Here is a 23,119-nt window from a genome sequence, read left to right on the forward strand (position 1 = left end):
GCTGCGATTTGCTTTAGGAGCTGTGCTCTACAGTCAGAATTATCTGGGTGCCATAGCTCTGCTCTGCAGCGGGAGGGGTTATTAGGCCTTACAATTACCTTTGAATTTAATGTAGAGACCCAGGTCTGCACACCAAAGCCTGGGTAAGACTAGAAACAATCCACGAATTTAGTCCCAGAAGCTTTCTGTAACAGCAAAGTGCTGCATTAATAACTGTATTTTTTTTCTTCTTTCTACAAAAAGGCAAGGACTGCAGGCACAGCACAAAAGCCCGCGGCAGGGAGAAGGGATGGCAGCGATGCTGAGGATGAGGATCACTGAATGATGTTTTCCCTCGGCAGCAATCCTGCTCTGAAGAGCTCACAAAGGGACGGTGATGGGAGGACAGCGAGGTACGCTGCTGTCTGCCTGGCTGCAGATAACAAAAGCATGCGAGTCTGAGGTCTGTGTAACGTTATAGACTGGCCAAGCTTTTTGGTGAATTAACAGACTCTTAGCAGGCACCCGAATTATCTGGGCTTGAGGAAGACTACCAGTGAACCATGAACCAGATGCACATTTCTATTAAACAATGCAAAACGTTCCTCCTTTCCTCAGCTCTGTGGGTGGTGATGTGGCAGAGAACAGGGCTGCTTTTCTGAGCTTTAATTTAAAAAAGCAGTTTGTATCTGAACTTGGGAAGTAAGAATTACGACACAGAACATATTCCTTTCTAACAAAAGATTCCTTCCATACAAAGTCAGTCGATCCCAGAAGGTCCATTTGAATTATTTATTAGAAAGTTATTACCCCTCCTCCCATCCCTGCTTTAAAACACCCACAGAAAAAAAATCCTTAAGACATTAAATAAGCTGTCCTTGCGCTATGCCTTGCTCCACCCTGGTGCTTGGTGAATCCAATCCATGCTCCAGGTGTGTGAGTATGAGAGCCAAGCAGTCAGTGGCTGAGCCAGGAGCTCCCCTCATGCCACGGGGTCACGTTTAAACGCGTTCTCTTCCTCTGCTTGCTGCGCCTTGGTCACGAACCAGCCACGCAGAGCGTGACACCCAGGAGGGTGAGCGCCATTCCTGCCACGGCCCCTGCAGAGGCAAAGCACAGCGTGTTCCTACAGCTATTTTGCCAGGCACTGGGGTTTAACTTTTCATTTTCCTGCCATTTTCTGACTTTCTCAGCAAAATAATGTTATGGGATGGAGTGAAGGATGGGAAGGGGTATGAGTAGTCACGTTTTGGAGCTTACTGGGCATCCTGTTTCAAAGTGGGCATATTCCTTAGTGTTTCTCTTACGGTTAAGCAGTTAGGTAGAGGCTCAGGCCTGTAAATTCTGCTCGCTTAGAACAGCCAATTCAAATTCACTTGCCCTACTCACGTACACATCAGTTTCACTTCCTTTCCAGCTTCCTAGCCAGAACTGCCACTTAACTAGTTACAGGGCTTGTGTCCACATTTGCTGGTTTTCAGGAAAACAGAGGGGAACACGCAACTCTAAGTTAGCACACAGATGCAGCAGACAGTCCGCCAAAATGTTTTAAGTGTAACTCACTTTTACCACCGATATCCTCTCCCAGCATCCTCCCAGTCACCAGAGTGAAGATCAAAGCCAGGGAGTTACAGAGCGGTACCGCCAGGGACAGGTCTGAAAATGAGCAGCGTAACACAAACAGATTGTTACAAGACATCTGACTGAACACCAAGCAGGTCACCAAACTAATCACTAACACGGTTCCTCCCCCACATCCCGATCAACCCACTCCACAAAAGCAACAACAGCTGACCTGCAGAGGCCAAGGTGAGGTAGAAGAGCAGCGATCCGCACTGATTGAGCAGGAAGGGCACCATGTACTGCAGGAAGAGCACAGCCCGTCAGTCACGGCACAGAAACCACCACAAGCCCCTCAGTGAGCAGCAGAGCCCCAACCCCCTTGTTCTGTGCCATGTTTGGGGGTGGAAATGCAGCCCACCACTGACTGCTGCCAGCCACGAGCTGTTTGGTGCCTGAGTTCCCCAATCTGCAGGTGGCAGGCAGGGCTTACTTCGTGTAAAAAGTGAGGATTAACGACCTGCTTTCTACAAAGTGGTCTGAATTCTGCATGGGAAGAGCAGCACTATGGACAAATAAGTGAAATATTACAGAGGATAAATAATTCTTCTGACAAATCGAACATTTAACAGTTTAAATAAAGGTATTGAGTGCAGGAGCACACAGGAACGATCCCGTGACGCCCCCGGCTCAGGCCTCACCTTGTAGTTGAGGCCCAAGAAGCGGATCTCAGCCAGCAGCTGCCGCAGGCGGCTCCGGTGCCGCAGCTCCTCCAGCCCCGCCGCGCCCGTCCGCAGGAAGGGCCCGGTGCTGCCCCACAGCGCGGCCACCAGCAGCAGCACCGCCGCCTCCCCTGCGCCACAACAGCCTCAGCTCAGCAGCCCCGGGGGACGCGGACCCAGCAGCGGCCCCTCGGCCCGCCCCGGCTCAGCCTCTCCCCCCCGCACGGGGCCTGCCCTAACCCGGGGAGGCCCCGAGCGACCCCTCAGGGGGAGCCCCGGGCCGGGCCTGCTGCCCCCAGCCCCCCGGGGCCGGCCCCTTCAGGGCCCTGCCCGCAACCACTGGGGCCTGAGGCCCAGCCTACGGCCGCGTCCCCTCGGGGAAGGCCCCAAAGAGCCCAAACCACGACCGCGTCCCCCCCACAGCCTCCCCATGCCCCTCTCCCGCCGCCCGCCGAGCCCCGGCCCGGCCCGAGCCGCCCGCCGCCATCCCCGCTCCCTCGGCCTCCATCCCGGAAGCGCACCCGCGGTCGCCATGGCAACGGCGCCGGAAGTTCCGCCGGCCGCGCGCCCTCCGACCCGGAAGTGGTGGCCGGGGCCTCCTCATCTGGCGAGCAGCAGCCTCGGCAGCGCCGCCGCCATGGTGGGAGCGGGGAGGGGGCCGTGAGGGGGTTATGAGGGTGTTATAAGGGGTTATAAGGGGTTGATGAGGGGCTATGGGGGGTTGGGGAGGGGCTGTGAGGTGTTTATGGGGGGCTGTGAGGGGGTACGAGGGGTTTGTGAGGGGTTGTTCGGGTGGGAGAGGGGCTGTGGGGGGCTCTGAGGGGTTGATGGGAGGTTGTGGGGAGCTGTGAGGGGTTTTGGGTGGCTCTGAGGGGTTGGTGGGGGGTTGTTCGGGTGGTGAGGGGGCTTTGGGGGGCTCTGAGGGAGCGGTGAGGGGCAGTAAGGGGTTGTGGGGGGCTACAGTGGGGCTCGGAGAGGTAGGTGAAGGGCTGTGAGGGGTTTATGAGGGGTTGTGGGGGGCTATGGGGGACTGTGAGGGGTTGTTTGGGTGGTGAGGGGGCTCTGGGGGACTATGAGGGAGTAGTGAGGGGTTGGTGAAGGGTTATGGGGGGCTGTGAGGGGTTGGTGAGGGTCTCTGGGAGGCTCTGAGGGGCTGTGAGGGATTATTTGGGCAGTGCAGGCCCCAGTGGGGGTTCCTGGGCTGTGACAGCCAGGTGGGGGATCCTGGCCAGGTCCCTCGGCCCTTTCCAACCCCAGCTGTCACCTCCCTCCCCACAGAAGCCGATCCTGCTGCAGGGCCATGAGCGCTCCATCACGCAGATCAAGTACAACCGTGAGGGAGACCTGCTCTTCACCGTGGCCAAAGACCCCGTGAGTGCAGTGTGAATCAACCCCCGTCCTCCTTGGGTGGTGGGAAGGGGCGGCGTTGGGTTTTGCGAGCCTCCTGAGGAGGTCTGCGTGGTGAGGGCTTCTCTCCTTCCCCCAGATCGTCAACGTTTGGTACTCGGTGAACGGGGAGCGGCTCGGCACGTACAATGGCCACACGGGAGCCGTGTGGTGCGTGGATGCAGACTGTATCTTTTGGCCGACGAAACCAGTTTGTCTGTGCCCTGCTTATTAGTTCGAGTGATTCAGCTCAGCCGTTCCTTTCAGCTGCTGCCGTGTGACAGGCCTGGAGGCCACGTGGTGCATTTAACTTGCCCTGACTCCATCTCTTGGATGTTTTTGCTTCTTTTTCTTTCTGGGGTGTTGTTTGGAGTAACGTGTGCTGTGACATTCGCTTGCGTTCGTGCTTGAGGTGAGCTCAAGGAAGGTGTCCAAGTTGCACACAATCTTCCCTCTCCATTGTGGGTAGGACATAGCAGAGGTGAAAACGTACAAAGGTTGTGTTAAAGCGAGAACTGTAGCCTTTTTAGCCTTTTTCTCACCATTTCAGGAGGAAAGCTGTGGGTTTTATCGTAGGAGCACTGGGACTCGCTGTCTGTACTGGAGCATGGCCATTCCTGTAATGGAATTTGCTCAATCTCAGCAATTTCTCGCTGTAATGCACCCTTTTGACCTTGTGTATAAATACTTTCTGGGTATCTAAACAGCTTCTGGGGGCTACAAACACGCTGATGTTCCTTAACTGGTGACCTAGGGGACACCCGACACGTGCTCACTGGCTCTGCAGATAACAGCTGTCGGCTCTGGGACTGTGAAACAGGTACGGCTCCCGTGGGGACCTCCCCCACGCCACGTCTGGCTCCCAGCTTTGTCCTGCTCTAGAGTCTGTGTGCAACGTCTGCTTGTTTGATCCCTGAAAGGGCTGAATCCTAACAAGTGTGTGTGCACACCTAATTTCTAGGGAACATTTGGCCAATTTACTCACCTCCTGTTTAGTCTGAGCGTACAGTCAGTGCCTCAGCTCATCAGTTGTGCCTGATACCCTGCCCACTCGGTCACTTTGATGAATTTTGCAGTGCAGGCCCCAGTGAGTGACGGTTTCTGCTCTGTGTGCAGGAAAGCAGCTTGCCCTGGTGAAGACCAGCTCGGCGGTGAGGACGTGTGGCTTTGACTTTGGAGGGAACATCATCATGTTTTCCACGGACAAGCAGATGGGCTACCAGTGTTTCGTGAGCTTCTTTGACCTGCGGGACCCCAGCCAGATCGGTGAGGAATCCGAGCCTGCAGCGGGGAGCAAGGGGAAGCACTGACGGCCAGAGCTGGTGCCATGCTGTCTGTCTGTCTGTCTCCTTCCTTCCTTCCTGCAGAGAACAACGAGCCTTACATGAAAATCCCCTGCAGTGACTCGAAAATCACCAGTGCAGTGTGGGGCCCCCTGGGGGAGTTCATCATCGCAGGCCACGAAAGCGGGGAGCTCAACCAGTTCAGCGCCAAGGTCGGTGCCACGAGGGGCAGCATCTCCTCCGCCAGCAGGGCGTGGGGAGGACGCTGCAGCATTCCTGAGTGGTCACGGGGCAGAACGTGGGCTTCTTGGCTCGAACCAGCAGCCTCGTGGAAGGATAGTGAAAATATGTGGTTCTCTTGAGCCAGGCTGACGTAGAAATGCCTGCCCTAGTGCTGACAGCGATATCTCCTAAATTGTTTTCACTGGGGAAGCGTGCTGGCTGTGTTTGCTCACTGAACGTGCCTTCTTTGACCCTCCAGTCAGGGGAGCAGCTTTCAAACATCAAGGAGCACACCAAGCAAATCAACGACATCCAGACCTCCAGGGACATGACCATGTTCATCACTGCCTCCAAGGACAACACAGCCAAGGTGAGGCCTCTTGTTGTTAACTCAGCCAACTGCTGCACCTGCTGGTAGAGACTGCCTCAGGGGTCTGCTCCTGGGAAATCTGAGCGAGTGTGAAGTCAAATTGGGTGGGAGACTTCAGTGGGAACGGGGAGGCATCGCCACATTAAACTAGCAGCAACAAAATGAAGGCTGCAGTGTGCTACCTGCAGAAGGTGTAAAGGTGATGGTTACCTTGGGCAGGTATTTGGGGATTCTGGAGAAATGCCTTTGTGTTTTGGGTGCCTGTGAGCAGCTTCAGTGCTAATACCTGCTTGTGTGAGGACTGGCAGCCAGGGGCTGGGGTTTGTATGAGTTAATTGGGCTGCACAGCCTTTGGAACATAACTAACTCTCTCTTTTTCTCTCTTCCTTTTGCCTCTTAGCTCTTTGACTGCACGACACTGGAACATTTGAAGACCTTCCGGACTGAGCGACCGGTGAACTCTGCCGCACTCTCCCCCATTTTTGATCATGTAAGAACCCCACTCGTGATGGTCTTACTGCAACTCCTGCCTTGTCCCAGGTCCTCTCGTCTCCAAGTGTGGCAGAGAGGCAGGAACTTCTTGGGGCCTGTCAATGAGCTCCTGGGCTCTGCTGGCGTGGTGGGAGGCTTCCCCAGGGCTGGGCTCCCTCCTTCCCTGCCTGCTGCTGCGCACGTGGTGGAAGCAGTCCTGCAGTGTCGTGGCCTCTGCTCTTTGCAGGTCGTGCTTGGTGGTGGGCAAGAGGCCATGGATGTGACCACGACCTCCACCAGGATTGGCAAATTTGAGGCGAGGTTGGTGCTTTACAATTGTGGAGGTTTTTTTGAGGAAACCCCGATTGTGTCCCGAACCAGGCTCCTGACTTCTTCCTTCTCCCAGGTTCTTCCACTTGGCTTTTGAAGAAGAGTTTGGCAGAGTGAAGGGGCATTTTGGTCCGATAAACAGTGTCGCTTTTCACCCCGATGGAAAGAGGTAAGGAATTTTGCAGATCTTCCAGCATGCTCAAATCAAACCTAGCCTGTGCTTTGGTTAGGATATGGCTGGGCTCACAGGAGCTCTGCAGTGGGAATGCAGCCAGCACCTTCCCCAGTTCTCTCATTCCAACCCTGCTGGCTCTCGGGTCATTTATGCCCTGCTTCACTTTTTGCTGTGTTACTGATATTTTTTTTTCATCTTGTGACTATTTCTTAGCTTTTGGAGGGTGTTGTGAGAACAGATTCCATCTCTTGCTGGTATAAAGCTGGATGCAGTGGGCTCCTGACAGGACTGATGACTTTCTCATCTTTTTTTCCCCATACAGTTACAGCAGTGGTGGTGAGGACGGCTACGTTCGCATCCACTACTTTGATCCCCAGTACTTCGAGTTCGAGTTTGAAGCTTAAAGGAGGGCGTCCTCTCCTCTTCTTCCCTCTTCCCATCCGTTGCCCAGCCCATTGGCTCCTGAGCAGAACTCTTGTAAGGCCTGAAGTTGGTTTGCTCCACAGGAGGCAGCAGGAAGCAGCAGCAAACTCAGGGGCTGTATGGAGGTGGGCATCTAGAACCCCAACCATCTCAAAGCAGCACAACCTGGGGCTTTCTCAGGAGGTAGAGCAAAGGTGAGGAAAGGAGCTGGGTTGGCTGCCTGCCTGCCCCTGTGGATGCTAACTTCCTGGCCTGCTGGGCATATTTATATATCAGTGGAGGAAAAAAAAAATGGGCAGGAAATAAATAAATCTTTTCTAAACGCCAGAAAAAAAAAAAAGTTGCCTCTATTTTTGTGCTCTCAGGGACAAAATTAACCTGGCTCTTTGCTCTCCCAGCTCTGCTGGCAGTGCCTCGCTCTCCACCCCCTGGCAGGCAGCGGTGCTGCTGCTCCCCGTGCCTCTGTCCTCGCCCAGGCCTGGGTTAACTCCTTCCCAGCAGCGATCTGCAGCTGCTGAGGTCCAGCCCCAGCAGTGCTGGATCTGGGAGCGTGGTAGCCAGTCATTGTTTTCCAGACGATGTGCGCCCAGTTCTAGGGCTTTGTTTATTTGCTGGCTTGACCCTGAGCCAACTTTCCTCATGGAACAGTTATTTCCTGCACTGGGAAGGTTGCGTTGCAAATCCTCGTCCTAGCCCTCTGTCCCCGTGTCTGTCTGCTTGGAAGGGTGGCTCCTATCTCTTTCCTTCCTCGAAACTGGGTTCAAGGACCCATTTCCCAGGCTGGCTCCCTGCTTGGAGTGACTGATGCAACACTTACGCTGCAGCCAGCGTGCCTTTTGTGGAGAGGTCGGTGTGAGTTTAGGATGTTTTGCTACTTAGAAGCTTTGCCAACCCTGCCTCGGTCACGGAGCAGGGCTGATGTGCTGCAGGGGAGCTGCTGGGCACCTCGGCCTCCTGGCATGGTCCAGGTCCGAGAGCTGCCGTGATCCCGCTGGGGAACAGAGCAGGAACCTGCCTGAGGGAGCGGGGCTGCTCCTGCTGCTGCAGAGCCCTGCGCTGCCCAGCTCCTGCCCGAGGAACACCACACAACGCAGGAGCAGACTGCGAGACACCACTTTACTGTGCCACGTTCAGTCTGCATGGCTGAGAGGCTGCTGAAGCGCGTCTGTCCCCCCTCTCCCTGGGCTGTCCACGCTGCTGGTGCGCGCAGCCTTCCCTGGGCTCCACAGGGTGAGTGTCCCGCACACATCCCGTGGAAAACTGCATTGCCTTGACCCCTCAGCCCACGGTGATGGGTGAGGGGGATGTGATTGCCAGGACCGAGGTGCCCGTGCTGCCGATCATCTTTCGTTCTCCGTCCGAGCAGCAGGGTCGGAGAGCGACCGGCTCAGCCTGCTCCCTGCGCTCTCCTTGGCAGGCGCCTCGTTGGCCTCCACCAACCTCTGCATCTCTGCCCGGGCCTCCTCCAGGTACTGGGAGGGACGGATCCAGCGGAAGAATAAACCTAGGAGGAGAGGGGTTGTGTCACAGCAGGAGGAAGAGCTGAGCAGCTTGCCCTAAGCCACCCAGCCTGAGGTGGTGTCCGCGAGCACGGCTCCGGCCTCGGGTTTGGGAAAAGGCCCCAGGGCTGGCCCCGGCTTACCCTGCCACAGCTGGATGCTCTGGGGCTCCACGGAGGGCCAGATGACCAGCGGGTTGTGCGAGTAGAGGGGGTTCAGGTACTTCTTCTTCTCCTCAGGCTGGTTCAGCCAGGCCCAGAGGGAGTGCGTGTTCTCCTTCACTTTACACAGGCACCTACGGGAGCGTCGAGAAGCGTCTCAGTCCCCGGGGCACGGGGCTGGGGCTGACCCCAGGTGTTACCGAGAGGGTTTGGCTCTGCCCAGGGGCAGGGAGGTGGCCGTGGCACTGCTCCTACAGGGCGCTGCCATCCCCACCTCCCAGCACTCGCCTCTCCTTCTCGTTGTTGCAGAGGAAGGTGCCGTAGTCGGAGGCATAGGCGTTGTCGAAGAGGGTGAGGAGGAGGCTCTCGCCGAACTCCAGGGAGAAGGGGAACTGGCGGCTCAGCTGCCACACGCAGTCGAGGAAGAGGAGGAACAGCGGCGCCTCCTGCTTCAGCCGGGCGTGGGAGTAGGCAGAGCGGGCGCAGCGGAGGTGGAAGGGGTGTCCGGCCTGCGGGACCCCAAAAAAGCGGGGTAAATAACAGGGGTGAAGGCAACCGGGGGTGCCCAGCCTCGCTTCTGCCGCTCTCACCTCGATCCACTCCCGCTCCAGCAGCCCCTGGAAGCCCACCATGGTGCGGCAGCCCGGGTCCAGGATCACCTGCGCCAGCGCCGTCACCAGCAGCGTCGTGTCCGTCCCCTCCGCGCCGTGCACCAGCACGCTGGCCTCCTCCCTGCGGGGGGGGCACAGGCAATCAGGGCACTGCCAGCCCTGCCCGTGGCTGGTGCCATGGTGCTTTGGTCACAGCGAGGGGCTTTGGGGTGGCAGCAGCCCCCCTACCTGTCGAGGCACTGTGCGGCCAGGCAGGCCGTGCTCAGGGCTGCCTTGACGTGACTCAGCCAGCGGCAGCTCTCCAGGCGGCTCAGCCAGCGGTCCATGCTGAGCGAGGCGTCGTTGCAGGCTTCCACCAGCTTAATGAAGCTCTCCTGCAGCGGGCGGCCTCTGGGCAGGAGGGAAAATGGGGTGAGGGGCTTGGTGGGGCTGGTTTTGGGGGGCTGGGGGTGCCGTGCTGGCTGCGGGACAGCATGATCGCCCTAATTATGGGAGCCAGGCTTTGGCGCAGCTCCTCACCGCTCCAGGGGCCGGTGCAGCCGCTTCCACTGCGGGTAGGAGGATTTGGGCTCCGTGCCACCCCCCGTCATCCGCGCCTGCTTCGCCGCCTGTGCCGACCGCGTGTCGATGATGAAGCCCCGCTCGCCCTCGTCCAGGACCGTCCCCAGCAGCGCCTCGTCCTCGGGGCAGCGCTTTCGGTTGGGGCCCGTCAGCGGCTGGCTGCTGCGGAGCATCACCTGCGGGGCGAGGGGCCGCGGGTAGCTGGGGCTGGGGGCTCGGCAGGGTGGGACGGTGGTGGGAGAGGGCTGGGGAGACGGACTCACGGTCCCGTTCCTGGGGTGGTAATAGCTGAGGACGGGGAAGCGCCCGCCCTGCCGGAATCGGGCCGCTCTCCGCAAGGTGTCGTCGCTCACGGCCGCCGGCACGATGACGCCCGCGGGGTACGTGGGGCAGGTGGTGAAATCCCTGTTCAGGTCGCTCAGCCGCCACTGGCTCGTCTGGGGGAGAAGCGGGATGGGGGCAGCAGGGTGTGGGTCGAGGGAGTCGCTTCTCCCCCTCCCCTGCCAGCTGGGTCTCCCCTCCCCAGGCTCACCTCTGCGGCGATTTTTTGGAAGTATTGCTCGAGGGGGAAGAGGTGCCAGCCCTCCTCGAGCCGCAGGTCCTGGGGTCTGTAGAAGAACGGGTACATCATCATCACGGAGTCCACCGAGGAGAGAGCCTGGAGCAGAGCGAAGGTGGAGCTGGGGCGTGCGGGGACATCTGGGAACGTCCCCACCGTCCCCCCCCTGCAGCCCCCATCCCCGTTCCTTCCTCATGGCCACGTCCCAGCTGCAAGCGAGGGCTGGCATCGCCGAGTGCCCGTGCAAACAGAGCCCAGGAGCTGAGTGTTTACCCACGGTAATGACGGACCCAGAGCAAACACTGCAGGCAGCCACCTTCTCCTGCCAACCCTTTGCAGCCCGGAGCGGCTCCGGCACGGCTCGCCCACCACCCGGGGCTCACCTCGATGGAGCTGGCGATGTTCAGGCACTCCTCCATGCCCGGGATCTCCAGCTGCAGCACCTTCAGGTCTTTGCACCGCAGCGTGATGGTGCCGGAGGAGCCGGCGAGCCTGGGGAAGGCAGCGGGGTCAGGGCCGGCAGCGGGGCTGCGCGGGCAGGAGGGGGCTGCGCACGCGGACAGCCAGCAGCAGGGAGCTGCCCCCGCTCCCCGGGAGGATGGAGCAAGGCAAAGCGCCGTGCCGAGGCGACCGGGATCCCGTTGGCTCTCATCCGGCACTGGCCTCACGTGTGCCCGGAGCTGCGATTTCCATCATCTCCCCTCCTCGGAGCAGCTGCCCCTGCCCTGCGGAGCGGGGTTAGCACGAAGCCGGGCGCTGCCGGGCGGGTTTAGCAGAGCCGAGAGCGCTAAAAGCCAAACCTGGTGTCTCGCGGGGAGCCGTTAGTCCGGGGGGGCTGGTACCAGCCTAAATTCTGCACTCTGAGGCACGGAGGAGAAGAGGAGGTCAACGCCCGGCGCTGCAAGCATCCCCAGCGTGGGCCGTGGGGAAGAGGAGGGACGAGGCTCGGCGGCCGCAGCCGCTGGGAGGGCAGCGGGGAGGGGAATTTTCCCCCCCCTGCCGACGTGAGGTGACGCCACTGAGGGGGTCTCGGGGCCGGCAGCGGGGGGGGGGCACCCAACCCACCTCTTCTCCACCGCGTCCACGTTGCGGATGAGCAGCCAGAGCTCCACGGTGCCGGGCTGGCCGTCCCCCCCGGGGCAGGAGGAGAGGAGCAGGTGGTGGCTGGTGATGCACAGCGTCCCCCTCACCGGCGGCAGCCCCGTGCCCGCCAGCAGCACGCTCTCCACCGTCGCCGTCTTGATCAGCTCCGAGAACTCCATGGCGGCGGCGGCGGCGGTGGCCGGGCTGCGGGTCCCGCTGCGGCTGCCTCCGGCGGGGCTGGAGGGAGAAAGGGGAAATCGTGAGCGGGCGCAGCAGGGCCTGGAAATCCCCCTCCGCACCCCGTCCCCCCCGTCCTTTTTCTTCCCTCCCCGAGCCACGCTGGGGCCCTTCGGCCTCTGCTTGTCACCTCTGCAGCTTCCTCCCCGCGGGGCGCCTCGCTCGCTTCCTCCCCGCGGCGCAGGTGGGGAAACTGAGGCACGGGGCCGAGGGGGGTGAGCAGCCCGCGGGCACCCAGCGCTGGGTGCTGGGGGGGGGGATTTGGGGTTGCTGGGTCCTGGGTGTCCCCCCCCAGCTCTCCGCGGCACGGGGCGGGGGCGGCTGCAGGGCGCTGCCGGGCGGGGAGGAGGAGGAGGAGGAGGAAGAAGGGGGGAGGAAGAGGAGGAGGAGGGGGCGGTGAGTGGCTCGTAGCGGGCCCCCCCCCGGGCTTACCTGCTCCGATCCGCGGCTCTCGGTGGTGGGGGGCAAGCAGGGGGCGACTGGGGGGGGGAACGGGGCAGCAGCCGGGCTGCGAGGGGGGCACATCGGGGTGCCAGCAGGGACCTGGGGGGGTAATGGGGGGGGGAAAACGGGGGGGCTGGGGGTGCCTGCACAGCCCCGGGGGCTCGCAGGGCTGGGCGGAGGGGGGGGCGGGTTTAGGGTGGTCCCAAGAGGAGAGAGGGGAGGTCTGCGGGGCCGGGGGGGAGGAGAAAAATGGGGCAGGGAACGGCTGAATGCTGCCCCGGGGGGGCCGGGAGCGCTGTGCCCCCCCGAGGGTCCCACCTTTAAGGCCCCCCAGCGGTGCCCAGATGCGCCCAGAGGTGCCCAGGAGCCGGCAGCCCCGCGTCCTTCCCCCGTGTCCCGCCCCCCCCCCCGGTTCACGAGGAGCCGCTCGTTTTCCTTCCTTTCCCCTTTTTTTAGCAACCTTCCCCCCCCCCCCCCAACCCCCCCGCGCCCAGCCCGGGGCCGGGAAGCCGGGGTCAGTCCGTGCCGATAACCGGGCTGAGCCCTCGGGGCGCCTCCTCCCAGCCGGAGGCGATGATGCTGGACCCGCAAAGGAAAAAATAAAAACCAAACCCCCAGTACAAAGTTCCTGCCCGTTAGCATCATCCCGGCGTGTCCGGGCGCTCCGGCTCCGGGGGTGGATAAAGGGCTGCAGCCAGGAGCTTTTTGGGGTTGGGGTCGGTGCCCCCCCCTCCTCCCCGAGCCATGGCCCTGGGGCAGCTGAGATTCAGCGAGCTGGGTGCCGAGGAGCCACCCATGGGCGAGGAGAGCCTGGCGGGCCTCAAGGCGCTGACGGCCAAGCTGAAGCTGCAGACGCGGCGCCCGTCCTACCTCGAGTGGGAGGCCAGGGTGCGGGGGCAGCCCTGGGGCAGCCGGGCCCCCGCCGGGGCCGAGGGGACCCCGGGGAACCCCAAGGGCGAGCGGGACGGCGGCGTCTGCGGCTTCCCCACCGTGGGGGCGGCTCTGGAGTGGCTCAGGACGGAGCTGGTGAGTAGCTTCTGGGGGGCGAGGGGTGCACGGGGTGGTGCCCAGCCCTGGCAGGGGGGGCTCCAGCTGCAACCCCCCCAGCTTTGCCCTTTTTTTGCCAGCACGGCCGCTGGACGGGGATTTTTGCCAGGTGCTTGGGGCTCTGCCCAGTGCCATGGGTGGTCGCCCTGTGCTTGGCACCCCCTCCTGCTGCCCTGCTGGGGCATGGCTGCCTGACCTTTGCTGGTGCAGCAGAGGCAGCAGCCGTGTGGGCACAAACCTCCCTGAGCCCCCCCCAGGGCTGTGTATATGTGCACACCCCCCTGCCAGCCTGGGATTTTGGCTCCGTGCTGACCCCAGGACCGCACATCCCCAGTGCCCAAGGGGGCTGTGCCCCGGCCAAGCCCCAGCACCCTGCTGAGCCCCCTCTGGCCGTGCACCGTGGCTGTGTCCCTGGGGGGGGGGGGCTGCGGTGCTGACGGCCCCGTGGTGTCCCCGCAGCAGGAGCTGCAGGCTGCAGACCAGCGCCTGGCGCAGCAGCTGATGCGCCTGCGGGCGCAGCTGCACCGGCTGAAGGTGGAGCAGGCCTGCCACCAGCACAAGGAGATGCTGGACGACGCCACCTTTGGCCTCGAGGGCTGCGAGGAAGACTCGGATCTGCTCTGCAACATCCCCCCCAAGGCCGCCTTCCTGCTCTCCATGCCGCTGAAGCACATCGGCGTCACCCGCATGAACATCAACTCCCGGCGCTTCTCCCTCTGCTGAGCCTGGCGGGGCCCCGCGGGCACCCAGGGGTGCACCCAGGCTCGGTGGGGCTCGCGGGTGCCTCCTGAAGCAGCGTGGGGATGGCGGGGCTGGGGCTGAGCTGCCTGGTGCAGGGGGTGCTCAGTGCTCTGGGAAATGCCACTGTCCCCGTGGGACACAGGGCGTCCTGGGGCACCCACAGCCCTGTCCCCGGGGATGGTGGGGTCAGCAAGGTGCACAAAAAACTTGAGGAGGAATAAAAGGAGGTGGTGGTAAGAGCCAGGGGGTTCTGTTCCGTGCACCCAGGCGCCTGCCTGTGCCCCCAAAATGTGGCTCCCAGCCCTTTGGGGTGGGGTGGCCGGAGGGGGTGCGCTCCTGGCGCTGTCCCGTGGGCTGGGGGCTTCTCACCGCCTTTGTCACCCCGTGCAGGAGGGATGGGGCTGTGTTTTGGGCACCCCGCTGCCAGCCCCTCCCCAGGCACCGGCTGCGATGGGTGCTGGGGCTGTGCCACCGCAGGAAATGCTCGTCACCGAGCCGCCTGTGGGCTGGGAGCTGGGTCTCGAGGCCAGGAGGTGCTGGGGGCTGCGCTCGGGGCCCCCACAACCCCATCCTGCCCCGACCCCGGCCCCCCGGTGCAGGAGAGGGGCCCTGGGTGGTGCTGGATGGGTTGGGGGGGGCTTTGCTTTTGCTTGTTCCATCCACACCAAACACTTTGCAGAAGAAGTTGTCACGGCCGGGGTGCGACTTTCACAGAATGCTTTTCACAAGCGGTGTCAGGGGAGACGCGGGATGGCGCAGGGACCTCAGGGGGTGCCTCAGGGACCTTTTTTGGGTGCTGCTTCCCCCTCCCAGGGTAACAGCGGGACACAGGGAGAACTGCACATGCCCCCCGAGGCTGCGGCACGCCTTGCCTGGGGCACCCCTGGCGTTGGGGAGCACAACGGGAGCGGGGCCGCTCGGCTGCCCCGGGGAAATGTCTCCGAGGGTGGGTGCTGTGTTTGCCACCGCGCTCCCCCCGCTGACGCAGCTCCCCCCCAGCACAGGCTGGGCTTCCTGCCCATGCCTCCGCAGAGCAGCCAGCAGGTACCTGCGGCTTCATGTCTGATCACAGAAGCCAAGACAATAGTTTTGTGGTTGCTCTGCTCTGAGCTGTTTCCAAAAACCCAGGGGGCTGGTGGCGTGGCACAGCCTGGGCACGAGGCGTCCCCTTGGCTTTGTCCCCAGCCCGGCCAGCGCTGTGGCTCTCGGGGTGCTGAGGCCTCGGGTGATGCAGTGGGGGCAGCCAAAGCGGGGGCTGCGGGTGCGAGTGGTGTCACACAGCCCACACGGGGTCCGGCACGGCAAAGCCAGCACCAAGCCTGCAGACATTGAGCACTGGGGAGGGGGCTGCAGAGGGGACAGGGGGGTCAAAACATCCTGGGCAGTGGGTGACAAAATCCCAGCCATTGCTGGCGCCACGCTGACAATACCCAGCTCACGGGACCCCGCTCCCCTTGAGCAAACATCTCCATGTCCCTCCGTGTCCCTCGGTGTCCCCTCGCCCAGCTGGGGCTGGGGGCGCCCGGATCAGGGACCCCCCTCGCGCAGCCCAGCTGGGGCTGAGCAGGAAGCTTCGGGGTTTGTCACTAGCTCTTTGCGGTCGTGCGCGAGCTGTGAACCAGCTTCTCTAGAGTTTGCTCATGAGGCAGGAAACCAGGGCAGGCGGCGAGCAAGAGCGAGCAGCAGCGGCGGCAGGGAGCGCGCGCCCGCCTGCGGGGTCGTGGCTGCGCACCCGGCCGGTCACCGCGTGCCCGCTGCTGATGGGGAGGACGTGAGCGGGGTCGGGGTCCTCACTGCTGCTGCCCGGCCATGGGAATCTGAGAGCTGCTCGTCCTCACCTCGCTGCCACCAGGTAACGGGGGCCGGGGCAGGGGTCTGCGCCCCTCAACGGGTGCCGGGATCCGCGGGGTGCCTGGGGCAGGGGGTGTTGTGCCTTCTGATGTGGCTCCGTGGAGGGGTGTTAATGGGGGATTGCCACTGTGGCACTGGGAGCACTGGTTGCCTAGGGGGTCGGGCGGTGACATGGGGAGCAGCCCCAGTGCTCCCCGTCCTGCTGGAGCCACCCAGGGGGGGTGACAGCGGCCGCCCCGCTGCCCGGTGCCCACCCGGGGTGCGAGCGCTGCCCCCTCACAGTCCTGACCCCGAGCCCCCATCTTCGGGGCAAAACGGGCGCCGTGTCCCCAACGCCAGGCCCTGTCCGCAGAGCTGTGGGAAGAGCAGCGGGTTAGTCCTGGCCCACCACAGCCCCGTTGAGGACGGTTTTAGGCCAAGATGTGTCTGTTTTTGGTGCTTTTTTGGTGCTGTTTTGGAGCAAACGCCTCCCTGCCCGCCGTGATGGCGCGTCGGGGCCGGCTCCCCGGGTTCAGCAAGATGCAGGGCTGGTGTCCAGCTGGGTCACAGCAGATTTGGGGACACCCAGCTTGGGGACCAGCCCAGCCACAGCCCTGCTGGCGCCCGCCCACGCTCGTGACCAAAGTGTCCAGCCCTGGCCGGACAGGCACATGCAGCAGGGCCGGCACAAGTAGGAGGAGGCCGGGGGCTGCTCGTGTACCCCCGTGCACACGCAGCCACGCACCGGGGGGGGACACGGCGAGGCACGGGGTTAGGGGCACGGCCACCTCGCTCTCACGCAACCTTCGCAGCAGAAATTCGTTTGCACAGATGCAGGCGCAAAAACCTGACTTCAAACGCCCCGAGCCGCGGCGCAGCCCTCGCGCCGAGCAGGTGAAACGGTTGCTCGGTGGAAATTACGCTGTGGCTTGAGCACATAAGAAAAAAAAAAAGCACAAAAAAACGACGATAGCAGCACCTCCCTCTGAACCCCGGCTTCTCGCAGAAAGGAAAAAACATCTCCTGGCACCGCTTCGGTAGACGGGCGTTTGAAGTGCTACGTGCAGGTTGGGAGCGTGGGGGCTTTTCTTCCATGGGGCCAGGCTCAGGCTCAGGTTCGGGTCCTGGCTTTGTCTCGGGGCATTGCCGGGGTCTTGCCCGTGCCCTGCAGGCCCCAGAGGCGGCCGAGGTGCTGTGAGAGAGCTCTCAAAGAGGCGGCAGCGGAAGCCGAAAGCACCAGGGCGGCTTCCAGGCCCTGGACATGGTGCGGGTGGGCTCGCTCGTCCACCTTCTCCTTGCCACAATCACTCCCGTCAGCCACCGTGGTGGTGGGCACCCCGAGGTGGCCCCGTGGGAACGGTGCTGATGTCCCCTGTGTCCCCCCAGGCACGGTAAGGGGGTGGCCCTGCCCCTGTCCTGCTGCCCCCTCCGTGGGGAGGTGAGCGCAGGGTGCCCCCGCTCTCCAAACACGGGGCTGTGCCTCTCCTGGTGGCACCTGGCTCCGGTGGCACCCAGGGGACACCGAGCCCCCCAGGGACCTCTGCAGGGCCATTCCTTGTGTCCCCAGCGGCACAGAGTGGGTGCGTGCCCCTCGGAAGCCCCGTGCACAGCTGTAATGTTGCCCTCCCCAGCAGCACCCCAGGTTTAAGGGGGTGCCTGCGAAAACAGAGCTGTGCCTGCCAAAATAAAGCTGTGCCGTGAGTCCTGGTCGGGAAACCGAGGAGGAAAAAGTGACGGCAGCGCTGGTGGGCATCGTCCCCAAGCAGCTCTGGGCTCTGCCATCCCCGGGGACCCCCCCTGCTGCACCGCCTGCCCAGAGGCCACAGCTCCCCCCCACCAAAAGCGGCCGCTAGTTCTTGGGCAGGGACCCCTGGGTGGCTCCCGGAGGAGGCTCCGAGAGCTTGGCGCCTGCAGAAACCACACGGGGCCCCCCGAAGCCCCCGAGCTCCCCGTCAGCGCCTGGGGAAAGGGGTTTGGGGCCAGGCCTGGGAGGGGGCAGATCCTGGCGGCGTGGGTGCGGGGGATTCTGCAGAAGAGCTTTTTCCAGGGCCGTGGGCTGCCATTTCCACGTGACGCAGCGCCGGGCTCTGACGGATTTTGCAGGAAGGCAAAAGTGACACGAAGGAGGCCCCCTCGGCCCACGCAGGGCACCGGGGCTGGTGCTCGAGGTGGGGGCGTCTCGAGAGAAATCACCCTCCGTGCTCACCTAAGCCAGAAGAAAACAAAGCTAGGAGGAAACAGGGCTGGGGACAGAGCCGGGGGATGCCCTCGGGGCGCGCAGGAAGGGCCCGGTGATGTGGGCGGTGGGACGGATGGGAGCGGGGTTGGGGCAGGGGGGTGCAGAGATGGGGATGGGGGTGCCGTGGGGGTGACGGCTGCGCTCACTGCCCCGTGCAGCCACCATGGGCTGCTGCTGCAGCTCGGACTACGACGACGACTGGATCGAGAACATCGACATCTGCGAGCACTGCAACTACCCCATCGACCCCGACAGCAAGCGCCAGGTGAGTGTGTTGGGGGGAGAGAGCAGCCAAAAAATCTCCCCATGAGTGATGTGGGGCTGTGGGGGGGTGGCACTGATGTTTCCCCCTGTCCCTGCCCAGCAGCTGATCCGCAATGGCTCCGAGGTGCGCGATCCCCTGGTGTCCTACGAGGCCACGTCTCCGCCGTGCTCCCCCCTGCAGGGTAAGGGTTGGCCGTGGAGGGGTGGGGGGGTGGCTGCGGGTGCCCCCATCACCGCCTCCACCCTGCCCCTGTTCCCCCAGACAAGCTGGTGGTGGCCCTGTACGACTACGAGCCCACCCACGACGGGGACCTGGGGCTGCAGAAGGGCGAGAAGCTGCGCGTCCTGGAAGAGTGAGCGAGCACCAAGGGGGTCCCCATGTCCCTGTCTCCCCATGTCCCCCCCCCAGTTGGTGCCCCGGTGCCACTGGTGGTCCCGGCAGCAGGGGGGGGACACTCAGGTGGCCGTGTCCTTGCAGGAGCGGGGAGTGGTGGAGGGCGCAGTCGCTCACCACGGGCCAGGAGGGTTTGATCCCCTACAACTTCGTGGCCATGGTGAACAGCCTGGAGCCCGAGCCGTGAGTAGGGGCTGGGGAGCAGCCGTGCGGGCACGGGGGAGAGATGTAAGGGCTTCAGCACCCCCCAGCCCTCACCCTGCCCTCTGTCCCCAGGTGGTTCTTCAAAAACCTCAGCCGCAAGGACGCCGAGAGACAGCTCCTGGCCTCGGGCAACACGCACGGCTCCTTCCTCATCCGCGAGAGCGAGACCTCCAAAGGTACCGGTGCCACCGGCACCTCCTGCACCGGGGAGTGCTCCAGGAGTGCCAGGGGCCCGTGCCCACCCTGTGCCCCCCTCCCCAGGCTCCTACTCGCTGTCGGTGAGGGACTTTGACCAGAACCAGGGCGAGACGGTGAAGCACTACAAGATCCGCAACATGGACAACGGGGGGTACTACATCTCCCCCCGCGTCACCTTCAGCAGCCTGCACGAGCTGGTGGAGTATTACACACGTATGTGCCGGCCTGAGGGGTGGGGTGGGGTGGGGTGGGATGGGATGGGATGGGATGGGATGGGATGGGATGGGATGGGATGGGCACAATGGGATGGGATGGGATGGGATGGGATGGGATGGGATGGGATGGGATGGATGGGATGGGATGGGATGGGATGGGATGGGATGGGATGGATGGGATGGGATGGGATGGGGATGGGGATAGGATGGGATGAATGGGGATGGTTTGGGGATGGGAACGGGATGGGACAGGACACCCAGGCACCCTGTGCTCGCTGATGCTGGTGCTGCCTCCCCCCCCTGTGCCGCAGGCAGCTCGGACGGGCTGTGCACCCGCCTGGGCAAGCCGTGCCGGACCCAGAAGCCGCAGAAGCCGTGGTGGCAGGACGAGTGGGAGGTGCCGAGGGAGTCGCTGAAACTGGTGGAGAAGCTGGGAGCGGGGCAGTTTGGAGAAGTCTGGATGGGTGAGTCAGGGTGAAAGCGGGGCGCTTCCTCCTGCACCAGGGCTCTGCTGCGGGCGGCATCGGCACAGGCTCGGGGGGGGGAAGCCGGGGCCCCACACGGCGCAGCCGGCACCTCCTCAGCTGTGGGACACCGGCTTTTCAAAGGGCTCTGGAAGAAGGGAGAAAACCAGCAGTGAAAGGAACCCCGGGGATAAACCAGAGCACACAAACTTCCCCTTTCTCCCATCCACGGCCACCCCGACCCCTGTGCTGCTCCCTGCCAGGACATGGCTGCAGGCGTTTGTGCACGGGGGCTGCGTGCACCTGGGGCTTGGCACCAGCACAGGAGCACCGTGCGTGGCTCTGCAGGGGGAGCAGGGCTCGGGGAGGCTGCTGAAGCCACGCTGGGGGCACCCGGGGCTCGGCGGCTGCGTGTGGCTTCCAGCACCCTACGGCTGAGCAGCAAAAGCTCCTCCTGCTGTCCCGGTGCCGTAGTGGGGAGGGCACCAAGCAGGGTCCCTGCCCTCGCTCCCATGGGTGCTGCAGCACCCGAAAATCCCCTCTGGGTCTCTCTCAGGAGCTGGGTTGTGGCAGCGCTGCCCGGCTCCGCCAGCTGCCCTGCTGGGAGCCGCTCGGAGGGTTAAAAGCCCAGCACCAAGTTTCCTTTCCTCTCGGTGGCTAAAAGCCACAGGTAAAAATCTCTGCCTGGCGGGTTCAAATGTGGCTACAGGCTTCTGCCCAGGAGGTGGCCAGAGCACACACGGGGCTGGGACTGTCCCCTGCTGCAAGAGTTTGGGGCCAGACAGTCCCTCGCTGTCCCCAGTGCCCCTGGGACCAGGCTTCATCCAGCAGCCCGAACACCTTCCTTGTGTGCTTTTGGGTCGGGATGCCCGAAATCAACAGCCCTGCCTCCCCCGCCGGTCACGCTGTGCCCCTTTCTCTCCGCAGGCTTCTACAACGGCCACACCAAGGTGGCCATCAAGAACCTGAAGCAGGGCAGCATGTCGCCCAGCGCCTTCCTGGCGGAGGCCAACCTCATGAAGAACCTGCAGCACCCGCGGCTGGTGCGGCTGTACGCCGTGGTGACGAAGGAGCCCATCTACATCATCACCGAGTACATGGAGAAGGGTGAGGGTGCCAAGGGGTGCTGCCCGCCGCGGGGCTGGCACCCAGGGGGGCGGCTCGGGGCCGTGTGGGGTTGGGGTCCCTTCCTCTCCCACCGCCATCCCCAACAGGGCAGGCACAGGAAACCCACCAGGGCACCACGTGTCGGTGCTGGCTTTTGTGTTTTGAGCTGTTCCGGGGGATTTTGAACCTGCACACCACGGCACTGTGCTGGCTGGGAGCTGGGGGACAAGGACCTTGCAGCAGCCTGGTCTCCTGCCCCCCTCCCGGGGGCTGTGAGCCCCCCAGCCCCACACCAGGCGTTGCACTGAAGGGGTCGGTGCCCTGGCAAAGCCTCTGCCACGATGGCAGCCGGTGGGAGGCTGAGACCTGTGCCTTCGTTGCAGGCAGCCTGGTGGATTTCCTCAAGACCTCGGAGGGAGTGAAGCTCAGCATCAACAAGCTGCTGGACATGGCTGCGCAGGTGAGGGGGCACAGAGCCACGGGGAGGGGGTCCGGTGGAGCTATCCCACTCCTCCAATTAACGTGATTAATCCCTCCTGCAGATCGCCGAAGGCATGGCCTTCATTGAGGCCAAGAACTACATCCACCGCGACCTGCGGGCTGCCAACATCCTCGTGTCGGACACGCTGTGCTGCAAAATCGCCGATTTTGGGCTGGCTCGCCTCATCGAGGACAACGAGTACACGGCTCGTGAGGGTGCGCCCATCACAGCCCCATGCACATCCCCTCTGGGGCTGCTGTCCTTCCCCGGGACCCCTGATACCCCATCCCCTCCCTCATCTCGCTCCCCCCAGCCGCAGGGGGCTGCCCAGAGCCCACAAGCCCACCCAGCCCTGCTATCGGTGGGCTGCCAGCCCTATCTGCTGGCTGCTGCAGGCACAGGCGTGCTGCCCGCTGCGGGGTCCCTGCTGGTGCGGGTGGGCAGCTGAGCATGGGGGGCCAGCCACCAAACCCACCCCATCAGCAGGTTAAAAAGAGAGGGGGGCAAAGCTCGGCTGCAGCACTTTATTTTTTTCCCCCTCCCTTTTTATTTTATTTTATTTTATTTTATTTTATTTTATTTTATTTTATTTTATTTTATTTTATTTTATTTTGTTTTGTTTTGTTTTGTTTTATTTTTTATTTTTATTTTTATTTTTATTTTTTTTCAGGGGCTAAATTCCCCATTAAGTGGACGGCGCCGGAGGCGATTAATTACGGGACGTTCACCATCAAGTCGGACGTCTGGTCCTTCGGCATCCTGCTCACCGAGATCGTCACCTACGGCCGGATCCCGTATCCAGGTCAGGATTTCCCGGCAGCAGCGTGGCAGACGGGCTCACACACACACACACACACACACACACACACACGCATGCACACACGCAGGCGCACACGTGTGAGTGTGTGCATGCACTCCCGCACGCACACTCGCTCCGCCTGGCCCCGCTCCCTGCCAGCCCTCCATGGGTTCAACCTCTTCCCAGCGCACGTGGCCAGCCGGGCCCAAAATTCAGGGGGGATTTTGGGGTTTAGGGGGGGTAGAGGGAACGTTTCCCGTGGGGTTTGCCAACTTAGGGGGTTTCCAGCAGCAAGGGGGTGACTTGAATTCGGTGCCACCCGCTCTGTCCTCGCAGGGATGACCAACCCCGAGGTGATCCAGAACCTGGAGCGCGGGTACCGCATGCCGCAGCCCGACAACTGCCCGCAGGAGCTGTACGAACTGATGATGCAGTGCTGGAAGGAGCGGCCCGAGGAGCGGCCCACCTTCGACTACATGAAGAGCGTGCTGGAGGACTTCTTCACTGCCACCGAGGGCCAGTACCAGCAGCAGCCCTGAGGGCCCCCGCAGCCCCGGGGGGGGCCCCGCTTTGGCCCCCTCATGCTGGGGGTCCCCACAGACTCTTTCTGCATCCCCCCATGGGCGCTGCTTGGACCTGGGGGGGCAGCGGCACAGACTTGGGGTGCTCCTGAAGGCACACATCGCCCCCCAAAAGGCGAAGGGCCCACGGGCTTCGAGGACATGCCACTTGCCAATGTGCCCACCCGGCTGTGTGCCACCGCCGCTGTCTGCACCGGTGGTGGCTGTGGGGTCCTGGGGACTGTGTGGGGACCCCCAAAGGGCTTCAGGACCGGGGAGCCCCTTGGGGCAGCTTCAGGGTCCTGGGAACTGTGTGGGACCCCAAAGGGCTTCAGGACTGGAAAGGTTTCAGGCCCTGGGGTGGCTTTGGGTCCCTGGGGACCATGCGGGGACCCCCAGAGGGCTTCATGACGGGGGATGCTTTGGGACAGGGGAGCCCCTGAGGTGGCTTTGGGGCCCTGGGGACCATGTGGGAACCCCCAAAGGGCTTCAGGACTGGA

At 62.9% G+C, this 23,119-nt stretch overlaps 5 protein-coding genes across 7 annotated transcripts; 3 read left to right on the top strand and 2 right to left on the bottom strand.

Annotated features, from left to right (window-relative positions):
* Positions 1-827: 827 nt before the first annotated feature.
* TMEM234 (transmembrane protein 234) lies at positions 828-2,795 on the bottom strand (the record flags this gene model as incomplete). Its single annotated transcript, XM_084300875.1, has 5 exons — positions 828-1,079; positions 1,543-1,635; positions 1,775-1,841; positions 2,241-2,392; positions 2,783-2,795. 5 exons carry the CDS (start codon positions 2,793-2,795, stop codon positions 1,018-1,020), a joined length of 387 nt encoding a protein of 128 aa, XP_084157001.1. The 3' UTR covers positions 828-1,017.
* Positions 2,796-2,839: 44 nt separating this feature from the next.
* EIF3I (eukaryotic translation initiation factor 3 subunit I) lies at positions 2,840-7,249 on the top strand. The gene is made up of 11 exons (XM_084300850.1): positions 2,840-2,901; positions 3,540-3,632; positions 3,748-3,835; positions 4,402-4,467; positions 4,764-4,913; positions 5,015-5,142; positions 5,412-5,522; positions 5,923-6,012; positions 6,241-6,314; positions 6,400-6,492; positions 6,821-7,249. Exons 1-11 carry the CDS (start codon positions 2,899-2,901, stop codon positions 6,900-6,902), a joined length of 978 nt encoding a protein of 325 aa, XP_084156976.1. The 5' UTR covers positions 2,840-2,898; the 3' UTR covers positions 6,903-7,249.
* Positions 7,250-8,068: 819 nt separating this feature from the next.
* LOC311218231 (myotubularin-related protein 9-like) lies at positions 8,069-11,815 on the bottom strand. Of its 2 annotated transcripts, XM_084300848.1 has the most exons (12): positions 11,763-11,815; positions 11,378-11,632; positions 11,113-11,172; positions 10,696-10,804; positions 10,286-10,411; positions 10,017-10,190; positions 9,712-9,929; positions 9,421-9,582; positions 9,172-9,313; positions 8,870-9,090; positions 8,564-8,715; positions 8,069-8,425 (listed from the first exon to the last, which is right to left on the bottom strand). In XM_084300848.1, exons 2-12 carry the CDS (start codon positions 11,572-11,574, stop codon positions 8,262-8,264), a joined length of 1,725 nt encoding a protein of 574 aa, XP_084156974.1. In that variant the 5' UTR covers positions 11,575-11,632; positions 11,763-11,815; the 3' UTR covers positions 8,069-8,261. The 2 variants fall into 2 exon arrangements, with proteins under 2 accessions (XP_084156974.1, XP_084156975.1); XM_084300849.1 differs by lacking the exon at positions 11,113-11,172.
* A 905-nt stretch (positions 11,816-12,720) lies between these two features.
* On the top strand, positions 12,721-14,074 carry FAM167B (family with sequence similarity 167 member B). Its single transcript, XM_084300533.1, has 2 exons — positions 12,721-13,102; positions 13,583-14,074. The coding sequence occupies exons 1-2, from the start codon at positions 12,821-12,823 to the stop codon at positions 13,844-13,846; spliced, it is 546 nt and encodes a 181-aa protein (XP_084156659.1). The 5' UTR covers positions 12,721-12,820; the 3' UTR covers positions 13,847-14,074.
* A 4,022-nt stretch (positions 14,075-18,096) lies between these two features.
* LCK (LCK proto-oncogene, Src family tyrosine kinase) lies at positions 18,097-22,681 on the top strand (the record flags this gene model as incomplete). 2 transcript variants are annotated; one of them, XM_084300827.1, is made up of 12 exons in its annotated part: positions 18,097-18,198; positions 18,298-18,379; positions 18,460-18,550; positions 18,676-18,774; positions 18,868-18,971; positions 19,057-19,206; positions 19,520-19,672; positions 20,600-20,779; positions 21,163-21,239; positions 21,322-21,475; positions 21,931-22,062; positions 22,396-22,681. In XM_084300827.1, 12 exons carry the CDS (start codon positions 18,097-18,099, stop codon positions 22,596-22,598), a joined length of 1,527 nt encoding a protein of 508 aa, XP_084156953.1. In that variant the 3' UTR covers positions 22,599-22,681. The 2 variants fall into 2 exon arrangements, with proteins under 2 accessions (XP_084156953.1, XP_084156954.1); XM_084300828.1 differs by lacking the exon at positions 19,520-19,672.
* Between the last annotated feature and the right edge of the window lie 438 nt (positions 22,682-23,119).

This window comes from Netta rufina (assembly GCF_964035555.1).
Source record: "Netta rufina genome assembly, chromosome: 23".
NCBI lineage: Eukaryota > Metazoa > Chordata > Aves > Anseriformes > Anatidae > Netta > Netta rufina.